General features: G+C 38.3%; 1 protein-coding gene across 5 annotated transcripts in view; it reads left to right on the top strand.

Annotated features, from left to right (window-relative positions):
- The window catches only part of MPPED2 (metallophosphoesterase domain containing 2), a 156,984-nt gene that overhangs the window by 10,973 nt on the left and 129,929 nt on the right, over positions 1-16,082 (top strand). The window contains exon 3 of one of the 5 annotated variants that reach the window (XM_036220648.1): positions 7,009-7,031. The exons of the other annotated variants lie outside the window; for them this stretch is intronic. Coding sequence (XP_036076541.1) covers positions 7,009-7,031 — 23 coding nt within the window. The remainder of the gene's footprint in view (positions 1-7,008; positions 7,032-16,082) is intronic. 5 annotated transcript variants of the gene reach the window in all.

The raw sequence follows: 16,082 nt of genomic DNA, 5'->3' as shown, positions 1-16,082 counted from the left end.
TTGTGTTCTCGTTGCTGTGCTGCATTGTATAGCATCTGTGCTCGTCGCTGTTTGCTTGGGCTTTGCTAATCAAAAATGATCTGAAGTGTTTAGGGTATCTGGGTGATCATTCCATGCCAAATTCTTACAGGATTCTGTTTGTTTGATCTGAAGTTTCATTTTTATGTGGTCGGAAGTCAATGTTTAGGGCTGTATTAGGTATCCTTAGGTACAGAAACAAAGTTATAGGAGAGTGTTAAAGAATGGTGCCATTTGGTTGAAAAAATATATATAAATGTGTAGAAAGATAAATATCAATATTATTGTTGATTATTTCCGAAATAAATTTTGGGGAGGGAGTGTTAGGTAAAGACCTTTCAGTATTCAGTTTATACACGTAATTCTGTAATATTTTTATGATAAAAGCAGTTTTTAATGATACAAAAATAATTCGTTACTAGTCTTTCTGCTTTATATGCATTAAGATTTGCATTCAAGACTCACTCGGCTGCAAATCTATACTTTCTTTGAGCCTAGCTTCCTTGGGTGGCCCCTTCTTCTGTTTTTATGTTCTAATCAAGAAATAGACCAAAGGCTGTTTGTTGGTTCAATATAATTCAGCTTGTTCATGTGCGGGAAGATGAGTGCAATGCCATGAATGCTGCCTACTTCTTGGTCTTATACCTGAAAGGGAATTTTTTAAGAAGTATCTTCAAATTCTTTTTTGGAATCCAACAGATTATACAGTGTCAGTAAATAAAATGGCTTGCTGTGGGAGACTACTTGACAGTTCTTCAGGGAACTTGCATTCTAGTCCTAGCTTGGTCACTAATCAGGCCCATGATCCTTAGCAAGTTGAGCCTCTCTGAATTTCAAGTTTCTCATCACCTATTGGACTCGATGCCTTTTAGCATCATTCCTCCTTGCTGCCAGCCAAGGATTTCTCCTATTTCTTATCTTTTCTTTTGTTTATTTGAAATTAAGAGCACAAATCCTTCATGTGTAGGGAAAGAATATAAAAGGGAGACATCATGGGGAGATGGTGGAGGGAGAAGAGAAATGACCCCTAACTCACACAGAGGAAGAGTAATATCTATGAATGAATGAATGTCTGGGGCTCTGTGAAATTGCCTTTGCTAACAATGTAGAAATTCATACTTTGCTACAGAGCTGAGCTGCATTAGCTCTTTAAAAAAATTCTAAACATTTTTCTCTTGGTAAGCCACTTTCTCATTCTCATTACAAATTTATCACGGGCCTGTGCATTAGCATGGCCATAATTTTTGTTAATGTTTTCAATCTGAAATTCGTCGTGGAGATGTTGAATGGCCCTTTTAGTTTGCACTCATGTATAAACACAGGGTATTTTTCTTCTCCTCTCTCATTTCTTTTTTAAAATAAGTTCTTTTTCCTATACTCTCCCTGAGGGTACTAGTCTTGTGGTCCGTGACAGTTCGACTTCGTTTTAGACCTGACTTTTTTCTTATTCTGTAGATTTCTTTGTTTGCATTCGAGCATTAAAAAGACAACCTAAAATTAGATTTTTTTTTCGTCCATATGGATTTGTTCTTAGACCCGTAACTGTACATTGCCTAACTGGGTAGTATTTTTTGTTCGTTTGTATTTTAGTTACGTAATTCTCTGAGATGGTAAAAAATTTTCACAAATAAAGCAGATCCTCTCTAGGATGGTATTCCTGGATTTCAAATTCTGAAATACTTACATTTATAGAGATAAAGACAGATTCGTAGGGAAAGTGGCCACAGTCAGTGGATATACATTACATATCCTGAAACTGGGAAACCATCAGATCACCACCTCTCCTTTGGACTGAATCTGTCTCCTGCTCTAAATACAGTTTTTTTCTTAAACTTCATTCATGGAAATGTTTTGATAAAATATACAAAATGCAAAGCAAACTAAACAGGAAGTAATGTAATAGACTGTATCTGAGACATTTAATTTTAATTCTGAGATCGTAGAGCTTAGGAAGATGTAGATTTTAAGATGTAAAAACAAAGCTAGTGCCGCCGACTCTACCACATCTTGTATAACAAACTCTTGGTAGTTCCTAACCGTTTTCAAGGGAGAAAAAGCTCACTGAGTCTCAGAATATCCATCAGCGTGTTTTTATTTCTTTGCAGTGTTTCCTTAGCTCTGGCCCTCTCATGGTTTTTTCCCTTTTAGACTTTCACAGCATATGAAAGCTAGATGTTTTAGTAGCTGTCCTGGCATGATTAGGCTATTATTTCAATATCAGTATAGGTAAAACTACCACACTTTTGCAGACCACCGTGTTAGTCTGCCTTCTTTTTTTTTCAAAATGTAAAAAGTACACTTGGAGGCTTTGTCTATGTAGAAACACTAACTCTGCAAAGAGGAAACTGTTGGATTTATTGGCCCTTGCAGTATTTGGGTCTGCATATTTCTATTTTGCTTTGAAGATTTTTTTTTTTTTTTTGCTCAATTCTGTTACAGTAGAGGGGTAAAATACATAAAAATAAGGAAATGTATTTTTGCAGGCTTTTTATTTTTTCTTCTTTACCACAAATCAAGAATATAAGCTCTTCTAGTTGGTTTAAATTTTCCTGCAGTTTTATATTAAGTACTAAAGCCCTTGACACTAGTTGGAAAAAAAAAAAAGCAAAAGAGGAATTAATTCCTTTTAATAAAACAAACAGGTAAATTTTCAGTATTTGATATTATTGAGCTTTCAAAGTCCAAGAGAGAATTAAACCTTTCTTGAAGTTTCTCTGTTGGTAGTGGCTTCCTTAAAAGACTGCAGGGCCCTACATCATATGGTAGACTTTACTTCAACCCATTTCTTTCTTTGTGCAGACAGTTTCCGAAACCTTCCAGCTCAATGATTCGATAATTCTTGGATTGGAAAATGTCTCTTCCCATCTTGCGGTGGGCTATTTTGGCATTTATGCTGATTGGCTAAGAGAAGTGGCTCGCTTGTGCTATTTGGTTTTAGGTATTTGGGCCATAGCCCGAGTTTCAAACTGTTTACATATTGTACACTTAGTTTAAAATGTGTTTTGCACAAAGACCTAAAACCGAAATCAAGAAAAAAGATTAACTCTCCCACCAACTAAGCAACCTCAGACTGTGACATGGATATTTTATCAGCTCTGTTTTGGTCCTGAGTTTTGGGAAGATTTTCTCTCTTTTGTTTTACTTTCCTTGGCCTTAGGACTTCAAAGATAACCACAGAATCTATCAGACTATGAGACATTTTTTTTTTTAAATCATAAATATCATATCCATTACTCGTGGTTCTACCTTATGTTTAATGTATTCCATCTTTTTTTTAAAATTGCCAAAGTTCACCTACTGGTCCCGCATGGGTAGGCAGGGCATATAATGAGGAGATGCATGTTTTATAGATAAAAAGAGGAAAAATGGGGGTTTATGTGAAAGAAGGGGGGAGAAAGAGGAAGGCCCTACCAGACATATTTGTTAGATCATAATTCTTTTTCTTGCATTTATGACGGCCCTGGACTTGGGCTTGGCTGTAACACCAGGGGGGTGTCAACATCCCTAAACATCAGTCAGTAGGTACATAAGACACATTGCACCTTTGCTTTCTGGAGTGTGCACACCAATCCTAGATACTAGTGAATCTAGCATTTGAAAAGATTGAATAGGAATTCTTGATACACTGACTTGTTTTGATCTCTGAGAAGGAACAACTGTCAGGCCTTTTTAGGTAATTCAAAATTTTAGGTTTGTGTTTTAATTAAAACACACACACACACACACACACACACACACACACAAGTCCATTTGACAAATAGTGAACTCTGAACTGGCTTTTGAGAAATGTAAGAATATCTGAATTTGCAATTTCCCAAGGTTTGCCATCTGCGAGTAGCTAGGAGACTTACCATATGTTGTGCTCAGATTCTGACTTTTACAGGTTAACTTGTTTTCACTTTGTTCTTAACCCTCACATTTTGGGCACAGCTGGTAGCTCTGAAAGCTATTTTGACTCATACTTAGAGAAAAGAAGAAAGGGGAGGGGCAAGTCTTGGGGAAGAACCAACAGAATAGGAAGGAGGTGTTAACTCCTAAATGATGTTAATCCTTGATTCTTCCATGATGCATTTCAAAGAAGAATCGAATGTTTTCCCCATATGAAATATAAAGGCTTGGGTGTCCGGTTCAGTACAGTGGGGTGAGCCCTGTCCTACCCCCTCACCCGGTGACGCTCTGGAGAATTCAGAAGGGAAATAATAACCCCGTGGGAGGTTGTTTGCTCCACATTGTGCCCTTGGTGGCGGATGGCTAGTCTGTTTTGCATCTCTCCATCTCGACCCCTCCACCACATTAATGGCAGCCGGCACGCTCCACTGTTTATCTTGGAATTTGATACCATCATCTTGGCAACCAAACTGGGACCTTTACTACTCAGATTGTTTGTCATTTGTTGTTAATTATCTGTTACCATAAATTCTGCACTTTGAGAAAAAAGAGAATGTTTTGAAATATTTCCTCCAACATGTAAGTGGAGCTTCATTTGCTGTGGACAAAAGAGGGGAAAAAAAATCAGCCCTTTTGGGAATCGGTTTCAGAGAAATCAAATGCCCTGGTTTTTTCAGACAGGCTCAGTTAGATCCTGCTAATGCAGCCAGAATTTCCACTGAAAGAACCTTTGCAATTCAGCAACGGTCTATATTTATGAGAGGAACATCCTTTCGAGGAAAAAAAATAATTTAACTTTACGTAAGGGGTTTTGCAATCTCTTCGTGCCATAATTGTGTTTTGTGTGTGTGAGGAGAGCCTGTTCCCTGCTGTTGGTTCTTCCCTTTTAAAGATTATTAAGACAGAGCCATCCAGAGTGAAAAGTAGCTTCTGCTTGCTTACCTTTACGAGGTGTTTATTTTGTCAAGTGTAGAATTAAAATGAGCTTTCTGGCTATTGGTAGATTTTAATCATGCCCCCACACTCTGCAAGGAAGGTTGTGTCACCTTATAAACAAATAGCACTGTTTGGGGAGGTGCTGTACCATGGCCTGCAAGAGCCACTGCTGAACTTAATATCTTAATAAAACCATAAACAGGACAACATGAGAGAGAGAAAGAATGAATGCATGTATTTTGGAGGGAGAGTTTTGGGGGTGGAGTGGTGGTTGCTAAGCAGACATGTAAGCACATTTAAAAATATTTTTAAAATGATATCATTTGAAAAGTTCCCCCTACCAAAAAGAGTATAGCCAGAATCCAGTCTGTCCATCCATACCTGGGCCCCTTGCATTTGTTCATTTATATTCTCTACTAAACAAGTGTCACATCTTGACCATGGCGATCATAACAACATATGCTTCAATAGGTAATGGTAAAGGTTATGCTAGATCTTGCTTAGTGCGTGTGAAAGAACTGAGCACGGTATCTCAATGCTCAATGCATGGTAGCTATTATCATTAATTGTAATAATTAATAATGATTGCCATTAAGTTTGCCATGTCTGTTTCATTCTTGTTGAGAAGTTTCTGTTTTTGTTTTTTTTTCCTCCGGTTTTTAAAGTCTATAGGGTTGTGCGGTCTCTCAAACCATTCCCACACTGAGGGAAGGATTGAGCATATGTTAACCTACTGATAGCCAGGGCGCAGACTTAATAAACACTTAGCCCCCTGCCTGCTGCCGGGGAGCTCTCAGAGATGTGCCTTTTACTGAAGTTGTGGAATTGGGGTCTGCTGCCTTTGGTGTCCACAGAACCAGATAATGTTCTTTCTAGACTCATAAGAACACATCATGGTATCATCCCTGAAATTAAGCACCGTTGCTATATATTCCACCGCCATTACTCTTTTATTTTCTCTCTGTTTTTTTTTTTTTTTTTTTTTTTTTAAAGGGAATACGGGTTGGGTTCGTGTGCCCTGCTTTAGGACACAGATTACGATCAGACTTTCGGATTAAGAATTGAGTATTAAATTAGTGTCTCAGATTTAGTAACAGTGTGAGTATGAGAATAAGAGACGACTGTGGGGGGAGGGGAATGGAGGTTGGAAAAAAGCACCTTAGACCGCTCAGGGGGAGGCTGGGAAAGAGTTTAACACTTTGTATTTCTTAGAAGCCATTAAAACTCGGATGGGATCAGATTACTTGACTGCACATCTGAAACATGAAACTCTTGCCCTAAACCATGCAATTGAGTTAAGCTCCAAATTCAAGGCATCCCCCGAAGGCTGGCCTCTGGGTGAGCCCCACTGTGGATTGCAAAATGATTTCCTTTGAGAGGAGTTAAGACTCCAGTGAAGTTTTTATGGGCAATTGAGCCTGTACGTTGGTGCCAGCCAGACAGTTGGCAGCAGTTAGTGCCAACTTCGGTGATCTGTCCACTGGTTTTTCTCAAGGTCTTCCATCCTCGTCTGGATTTGGTGCTGACGTTGAAGGGAAGATATATTGTGAATCCAGCTTTCTAGGTGTGCCCCCTGAATTTCGTGTTTTTAAAATTTCCAAGTAGAGAAGTCCTGAGAGGACCGGGGAGAGCAGCAGGCAGGTCCACTGCTCTAACTTTGGAGGCTCAGAATGGTGTCAGCAGCCCTGCCTGCTAAATCCTCTTTTCTCCCTCCCTCCACCTTTGTTACTGCTTTAGGGGTTCCCCACCCCATTTCCGGATTTGGTGAACCCTTTATATGTATTCAGAGTACCTACGAGTAATGCTTTCCCTTGGTCACTCTTAATCATCATGTATTTTCTAATTGTGAAATAACCATCTTACACTAGGCTCTGTACTCTACGAAGGCAGCAACTCTTTTTTACTTTTATTTCATTTTATTTTTTTGCCTACCTCCACTGACCGCACCTGTCACAGCTCCAGGTGCGTTCGACACGCGCTCCAAAAACCTGTTGAATGAATGAAAGTTGAGTTTGCAAGGATTCAGTATTCTCTTACTATGTGCTTCCCCAAGAAGTGTGTGCTCCCTTGTAATCATTCATTCATTTTGAGAGCATATGTTTAGACTTGAAGGTATCCTTGACTTTAAAAAGGGTAACTTATGTAAGTCTCCCGTGTTTTTTTCAGGCTGGAGCTGGATGAAACTCAGAGTGAGTATTTCTGATACTCCAACGCCAGTGCTATAATCTGTCCTGCCTTCGGCTGACTTTTACATTAACAGTAGTAAACTCTCATTTCTAATATAAGAAAAACATCCAAGTTTCACTTACAGCTAGACTCTAAAGATTTGGGTTTCCTATGTTCTCTAATTTAAAATATTGAGGCATTAGGAAGTATATTGTTTAAACTCCGGGTAAAGTGCTCATATATTGATCCTATGTGGAGTTAGCAATTATTGGTGAGAAGCATGAAATTAATTAGGATACAGTTGAGCCCGATTACCAGGAGTCTCACAACTACCCCCAATATGTGAGCTTACCTAAAATGAAGACCATGAAAATGGGTCATCTGTTATCATAAGAATCATGCATTTTGTATGAGGTGAACCAATTTTATTCTGTACTCACATGTTTTTAATAATTTTTTTTCTTTTGAAACAGTTAACTCTTTAAGCTCTTACAGAATAACTTTTTACAGAAATATGTGATTTAGGTGAAGTACAGATAATGCCATCATAACAACACTGTTGTTATATAGTGATTGAAAACCTTTAAAAATTTCTTGATTTAAAAGTAATACACGTGAAATTTAAAGGTAGTGTGTATTGAAGTTGCAATTATGAACGACTATAAACCTCTTGAAAACCAAATGAAAAAAACAATTCTGTATAAAGTGCCAAGCTTCAGAATTTTACATGAAGCAGAACTTAAAAGAGCGTATATAATAAAAAAGAGAGATTTGCATTGCAGACACTTTGGGGCAGGAAACTTTTAATTTAGGTGGCAGACTTCAGGTTTTCTCCCTAACTGTCCTTGTGACTGTGTTTGTTAAGGAAGGTGTTGCAAAATTAAGCTTTCCAGAGATGTCCCTTGGCTGAGGACCTGGCTGAGTTTCTGAATTTGAGTGCCAGACTAGAATTGGGGCGATACTAGGCTATAGGTTGAAGCCCTTTGATGGACTTTCCTCTCTGATAAGTACCCATAGCGACTGGCAGTGACATTGTTTAGGTAAAGGATAGTTCAGTAATTGAGAAGTCACTGTTCCTTAGCACGTGAAAATCTTTCTTTAAAATAGGGAAGACACCAAAATCCACATGTGCAATTTAAATGAGCTTGTATTCTGCATTATAAATATGCACCGGATGCCAAGTAGAAAACCGGAACACTCTCTCAGGATGCTGTTAGGGCCAAGCGGAATCTCATTAGGGACAGCTTCAAAGATCAGTTCCTCGTGTCCATAAAAACAAGTGTAAATTATCTGGTGCGCGCCTGCTGTTAGCAGTTGCGGTGTTGCATTATGCATGATTCCAGACTGCACCGAGGAGACGCAAGCTGCATGGAGTTCTGCAGTAGATGGAGGGATTTCTCCATCTATATAAATAATTTTTTTTTTTTTTTTTTGGTGCTGAGTCCTACATTTTGGAAATTTATTGGTGTGTTTCAGTTAATGGAGGGTGCCATATCTAACCTGCTCCTACATTTTTGATGAATTGGAGTCAGTTCAGAGAGGCATGATAAGGCTTTGAATTGTTTATATGAACAACCAATCTACTCAGATTTATGTATCTTGTTTGCTCACATATGGAGTCAGATTAGGGGGCTCTGAGCACATTCAGTGCACATAGAGTTGGGGACATTTATTTCTACCATTCTCCCTCTTTTTGATCTTAGTTAGATTTTAAAAATGAGTGTTAACAATTAGTAAATTAAGAAAACGTAGTCGACATTAACACACAAGGCTTTGATAAATAGTTTTGGAATAAATGCCTAAGTGTCTGGAATATATTCCTCAGCTTCACTGTGAGAAGGGAGAGAACAGTAGCATGTAGTGTTTAAGAACATGGATTCTATAACCAGGTTGCCAGGGTTCAAGTCTTGGTCTGCGTCTTGCTCACTGTGTGACTTGGACAAGTTACTTAACCTCTCTGTGTTCTCATCTACAAAGGAATGGGGAAAATAGTACCTACTCATGAAACTGTTAGGAGTGTTAAATTGGTTGATTTATGTATAGTACCTAGAACATTTCCTGGGACACATGAAGACCTATCAGAATGTTTGCGCACATTGGTATCATTATTATTGGAGGTAGAGCACCTTCTAGGACAGCTGGGGATGACGAGGTATGGCACATTCAGAGACTGAGTTCATAAGTATATGTGTGCTTGAGTGGACACGCACATGAGCCTGAAGGCCGGCAACGTCAGGAATAATTACTTGGAATGAATTGGGAAAAGCCATTAAAGATATAAAATACTTAGTAGATGTGTATCTTTCTGGTCCACATAACCCAGGGAAAGAACCATGGGATCTTAGGGAAAGGGTAAGAAATAGAAAGAGCGAAGCAGCTTTCCTCTGGCCAGGGTAGAAAAGAAAGTGTCTGTAACATCCATCTCCTTCCCCAGTTGTTTCTCAGAGCCTAGTCCCAGAACAATGCTTCATATAGGAGAAAGATTAAAAGAGCAGCCTTATGCAGTATCACGTGACTTAAATTCGCAAATGTCCCAGCCCAGTTACCTTCACTTTGAAAGTTATATGTGCAATACAAGGGGAGATAGCCAAGATGTCAATATGTCTCTTCCTAGACTAGAAGCTCCGTCAGGGCAGGGCTGATGCTGGTTGATCTTGAATCCTCTGCAGTGCCCATGGGCTCGGTAATTAAATGCACAAATCGACAGCTGCCCTTGCGTATTTCTTCTGCCATTTTTGTCCTCATGGTGACTTCTCTTTAAACTTCCGATATTCTCCTCCTCTTTAGGGAGTCGTCACTGTTGTTATCGTGTTCACCCAGACACTAGTTATTGCCCGCGTTGCTCGCTTCGGTTGTCCTTCCTTACGGTGTGCCGACAATACCCGCTACGTCCTGTCACTCATCAATATCTGAAGGAGGCTTTGTTGTCAGCTCTCATATTTTGGCATTAAGTGATTGGGGCCTCCTGTATGATTCTATAGTCCTATGATACCTTTAGTAGGAAATGAGAACTTCTAAAATATTTGAATAAAGGAAAGAGCTGTTTGGCTTGATGGGAGTCTCAGAAACCATCTGTAGAATAGTGAGGATGTGAGGAAGATGAGCGGGAGGTCTGGGGGCCCACTGAAAATGTTTCCGTCAATGAATCAATAAGTATTTACTGGAAGTAGCATTGGGGGTAGGGATCATGGCTGTTTTGCCTATCGTTTTATCCCCAGTACATACACAGTGTCTTCCACACACACAAAAAAAGTTATCGATGATGGAATGAATACATGAATGTCTTCTTAGGTCTAGCAATCAGAATAATATATAACTATAAACCATGCAGTCTTCATCTGCTAGGGTGTTTTGCCTATTTAGGGAGACAATCAGATGTGCCTGAATTAAATAATATTTAATAAAATAATCGTGTGTGCACGATTATTAATAGAATATCAAGGTGTATTTTTGTGTTTTGGTGCTCATTGTGGGGGAAACACATGTAGAAAATTTTGCTGTGTCCAACTGGCCACCCAGAGAGGTTGAGTGACCCGATAAAGGTCACACAGAACTGCTGGTTTACAGTATAATGTGTATCTCTTTTTGATCCTTAATGAGCAGAAATGCTTGTGGAACGTACAGTTTTGGGGGCAGTTAATAAATCCTAACCGAGTAAGAGAAACAAGGGGGAATGTCTTCAAGCACACGTCTAAAATAAGACTTTTTTTCTCATATCGGACTTAACTCTGTTAAATTCCTTTCCAATTTTATTTCCTGATTTTTCTCTGTAGACAAACTCTAGGTCAGTCAAAGTGTCTTAAGGTCTGATTCTTGTCCCAAAGGTGAAAAAAGGTATGCTGTCTGTACGGGGTGCCATGCAATGGAAAACATTTATAAAATAAACAGGAGCAGCTATTGTCTTACCCTGGAGGATCACACTCTGCATTCATTTCATACTCTTTCCTCCTGTTCTTACCACGCTTGTGTCCCTTGGTTCCTGTCAAGTCTGGCAGTTGCTTCTGGAACCCTGGGGTCCAGAAGCCACTGCCATTTCCTGCTCAGAGACTATGCACACTTGTATAGCAGTTGGATTTTTCCTGGGATGTGGGAGTCGAGGAGTGTGCAACCATATGCCGTGGGCTTGGATAATGGCTCACATTCCAAACAAGTGAAATGGTTTCTGGCCCACTGCTTGTGCTGTGTGGAAATGAGCGAACCTGCACTAAGCTTCTAGGTCTTTTCCATTTGGAAACATAAAGATAGAAGGTTGGATTCTTCAACACAATTAATTTTAACAAGTTAAACTTGAGAACCGTTCTGAGACATGACTGTGGTTGAATATCAAAAACAAAGTTCTTGAGAACTTTGAGAAGTTTGAGAAGTTCATAGAGGCTACTACTTGGAAATAATGTCTCTGACCAAAAAGAAGTGTTGTTATTGCATAGAAAATAGCTTTTGTTATCTATAATTGGTACTGGCATCTCTGGGTAGACGTGTGCCTTCTTCATTAAGATTGAGAAACCCTAGGGCCGCAAGTCAATCCACAAGAAGGATTTCCAGTCATATGCAATTTCCCTCTTGGAAAATGCTCTGTGGAAGGTGTGAGGTATCCCATTAAACTTCTTTATTGTTAAAACTGCAGCTGGGCCCACGTTGGCTTTGGCCTAGGGTGCTACAGATCTAGCTATCAGAGAGATTCTAGCCAAATGCCTCGGGTGTTGGTGCAATGGCTGGCAGCTGGGCATTGGTTCACTTGCTGATCATGGGCCAGAAGTACCTGTTAGATCCTTAAAAACTAAGCATCGCAGGAAGTAGAATTTTTCCAGCTTTGCTTTTCTGGCAAGTTTAGAGATGGCATTGGACAGCAACTTTCACATTGAGTTCTGTTGAACTTCATAATAGAAAAAGCAACCAATAAAAGTTCTAGTTTATGGTAATGATTAAAATCAGTAGTTCCGGAACACTCAAGACTCCAACTTACATGGCAGTGAAGTTCATAGAATATGCATTGTGAGGAGTGCGGTTCATGACTGTATTGGTTGCAGCAGGCTACATTTCGCTGTAGAAATTATACATCTCTATTGTCTATACACCAGTCTGTGTGTGTACACATGCACACACACCCACAAGTAAATGATGGTTTAAAATTAAACGTAGATGGAAGTGCTTACTGAACACTTCTTATGACCATCTAAAAAACAAATAAAACATTGGACGTTGTTTACACATGGGTTGAACACCTCAACTAACATTACTCCCACATTTGACCCTTGTTTTCTATTGAGGACACTGAGAAGCTACATTATTAAGCATATTGGGTCAACCCAGGGTTCATCTTAACATTGTTTTTCTTTCTGTGAGAATGAAAAAAAGGTCTTCAGCCAGATTTTCTTTTTGTTCTACACCCACTGGGGGGTAGCATGATGTTTGCATGACTAGGGTCTGCTTACAAATAAGCAGATTCAGTCTTTTGTTTTAAGTGTAATCAGCAAGATTGCATTTGCATTGCTTGTAAGTGAATCACATAAGTGAAATTACATTGCCTGCATCTCATTTGCTATCATAAAATGTTATGGGATGCAGGCTGTTTTTCTCCAACTAAAGTGTCTTGAGTTAGTGTTAGGGTGCTTGCTTTCATTTTCCTTTGTGACCAAATTTGTTGCATTCTACAGAGCTGGGGCTCATATTTTCACTTATGTTAGTTGCTGGAGAAATACTCGTTTGCGTTCTCTAAAATGAGCTAAGATATTGGTTCAGTAGGGGGTAAATGGGAGTTTTAAGACTATCTCCTGTCGTGTAGCAAGTGATTGCTAATCACTTTCTGTCGTTTGTGACAACTTCTGCTTACTAAGAGTAAATGCCAGTCACTGTTGGTTGAAAGCATAAAGCAATCTGAAGCTTTTCAGGCAGTTGGCTACAGAAAATGGTTTACATAAAACAAATAAACAAAAAACTTCAGTTCCTCGCCATGTTTTGAGTGATCAATATAAAATACATATCTTTATGGCTATATTTTAAAAATACCCTTAAGGCAGATGCCTTAAACATCAATTCGAGATTCCCCTGCTATTTCTTTGAAAATAAATAATTTAACACAACAATAATAATTGCTGACTTCAAAAGTTAGTAATTTCAGTGACAAATGAGAATGTTCAATTTCACAGATCAGTTCCACCCTCCAGTGAGGTTTTCTTAATTCATGAATTTTTAAGATGGAAGTCAAAGGGAAGGTATGAGTTCTTAGATAACCTGTAACACAGTGTGGTTATCCACAAAACCTCTGTTTATTAACTACATTATTGATAAAATCCCACAAGGCAGCAGGCAGCTATAGTGCTGATTCTGTCCTTTGATAAATGTGAAGACTACTTTCGAAAAGAAGAAACATACCAGTTACAGTGATACACCAACCAGTGACGATCTTTGGTTATTTGTAAAGGTGTTAGTTGAGAGAAATGGAAAGAATTAAATGTGATGAATGGGAAATTAAAATACGAGAAGGCAGATTTCTTGTCTTTCCATCTAAAGAAAATACTTAAGGATACTAAGCACAAAAGAAAAAGTAACGTTCCTAAATAGCCTGCAGTTTTTTTCAATAAGGCTTTGAAGGAGATGTGCAGTTTTGTGTTATCATATTATTCAAACAGCTGTATCTAGGAGAAACACTTTATATGGAAGGAGGTGATTGTGTATAACTTCTTTTGAATTAGTAAACTTGAAACATAACATACATGCAGAGAAGTGTACAAATTAACCATATTCGACTGAATGAATATTCACAAAAGAAACATACTTGTGTGACCAGTACGGGATGTAGTTTTAAAGATCATTTGTTTTAGTCTGCAAAATGATATTCCAAAGTCATAAGAATTTAAATATTATCACAATCTGCAGTAAACTTTTATTAATAAAAATTGTAGAGGCCTTTGTTACTATTGCTATGTGGGTTACAAAGAAGATAATTGTGTGGGTTGGGATCCCAGTGGCCTCCCTAAGAGTCCTCTGCAGCTGGATGTTGCAGGGTTTAGAGTTGCTTGTGTGACTACTGTGACTTTTATTTAAACATCTCCAAGGCACAGTTTTCATTTGTAGTCACTTAAGGTTTTCCGAAAGCTCCTCTCTGTGATTTGAAAATTCTCTGGATAATATTTCCAAATTGACAACCTTCTTGAGTTAAAATAATTTCTTTTAGTCTAGCTTTAAAGATATCTTTATTTGCTATTCCATTCATCACCATTTTCTCATTGGAAAAATTAACCATGCCTATCCCACTTCAAATGAGCAGCTGCACTTTGAAACTAGATCCTTCATTTGACTGTAATTGTCCAAATGAGGAGGACCAGGTTTGCTAACTCTTTGAAAAGAATTGGTTGTGACTGTAAAGCATTTTTATGCTTTTGTTTTTTTCTCTTCACATTTTGGTTTGTTACCAGCTAGGAAAAATGAAAAGAAGAAGAAAAGAAACAAGGAAGGAGGGAGGGAGGAAAGAAGGAAGTAAAAAGAAAAAGAGAGGCAAAAGCAATTTATAATGTACATATAAGAAAGACAGCTTTTATCTGGGAATAGCTTAACTTTAGCTTTGGAGGAAAGAGAAGGATAAAGGATGACCCCAAAAGTTCAGCCTGAGAAAGTCTGTCAGGCTTGAAGTGTGACTGTAAACTGTACTGATCCAGATTTCTTGTTTCTTTTTAATAAATTCACCAGAATAAATAAAATAATAACAAAATACATACATGCATGTACACATATGTGTGTGTGTTCTGTTCGGTGGTGTTACCACCTATTCCTAGCCTACCTATACTGCCGAGATAAATTCTGAAACAATTTCTTTAGGCGTTGTCTTTGGAGCGTGTCCATGGGCACATAAGGAAAGAGTTCTCTGTATGTTCCAGCTACAGAAATCATCTCCGCCCATGTACTCATTCACACCTTCCTGGAGAGGCCCTAATGGTGCCAGTTCAACATGCCCAAGGAGTACCATTCATTAGCGAATTTTCACCTTTCACTTTCTTACTCTAGTTACTGGACACTTTAGATTTCACCAGGCTAAACGTCGTCTTTGGATAGGCTGCCCTCATGGTCACTGCCATGAATATATACATAGTCATGTATATTTCGACTTATTGTCATCATACTACATCAACTTTCTGCTTGTCCACAAAGGTATTGGACTGACTACTGCAAGGTTGATAACAGTTGATCCAAATGATCCTATGCAAGTGGGAAATGCGGTCTGTCAGCTTTGAGACTGAAATAATTGCACATTCTGTTGTTCAGGTGACTAAGATGGCTGATTAGAGATGTTTACTAATTGATTACTTAACAAGTAGCCATTCTTTTTTTTAAAGGAAACGAACAATTGTAATAGATGGTGTGGCTACGTATATCTGTTAAATCTCCCAATAACTGAGGAAGAATATTTCCAAATAAACCTGAATTATACCTCAGTTTTTATACTGTCATGAAAGCTGATAATTGGTCTTGCTATTATAGATGCCCTTGGGTTATCAGGAATCACAGATAAATGAAAATATACATTTCCGAAGATACATTTAAAATCTTATATTTTGATTATATGAAATTATACATTGTCTCCAACAAAAAAGCTTGGATTGATATTTCTAGTTAAGATAGTAATATTTTAAAACTTACTTAGCCTTATAAATAGAAAAGCAAATATAACTGTGTCAGAATTCTGTTATGTATTTTCTTATTTGTCACGGTCATTTTTTATTTATTCACTAATTCAAATATTTATTGAATTCCTGCTGTGTTCCAGGTAAGCAAACTGCCTGAGTCTGGGACCATTTAGCAAATCGAAATGATAATGCCATAACTTTTATTATGGGGAAAATGGTTCAATGTAATGCCCACTAATGATCTGTGTTAGCCTGGATAGAACATTTGCCCTAGCCTAGAGTATAAAACTAACCCTTACTATTTTGATTATTTTTCCATTCTGATGTATTTTCCCTCATTTTATTGTTTTACCTTGGTTAAGCACTACTTTTGGGAAAACCCTTTTACTCTTTTCTTTAGGACATCTTAAATCTTCCAGAATGCAGGGCATAGAGGCTAAGTCAGACCGAGGA

This window comes from Rousettus aegyptiacus, unplaced genomic scaffold (assembly GCF_014176215.1).
Source record: "Rousettus aegyptiacus isolate mRouAeg1 unplaced genomic scaffold, mRouAeg1.p scaffold_m13_p_5, whole genome shotgun sequence".
Taxonomy (NCBI): domain Eukaryota; kingdom Metazoa; phylum Chordata; class Mammalia; order Chiroptera; family Pteropodidae; genus Rousettus; species Rousettus aegyptiacus.
This window is presented reverse-complemented; position numbering and strand designations above follow the sequence as displayed.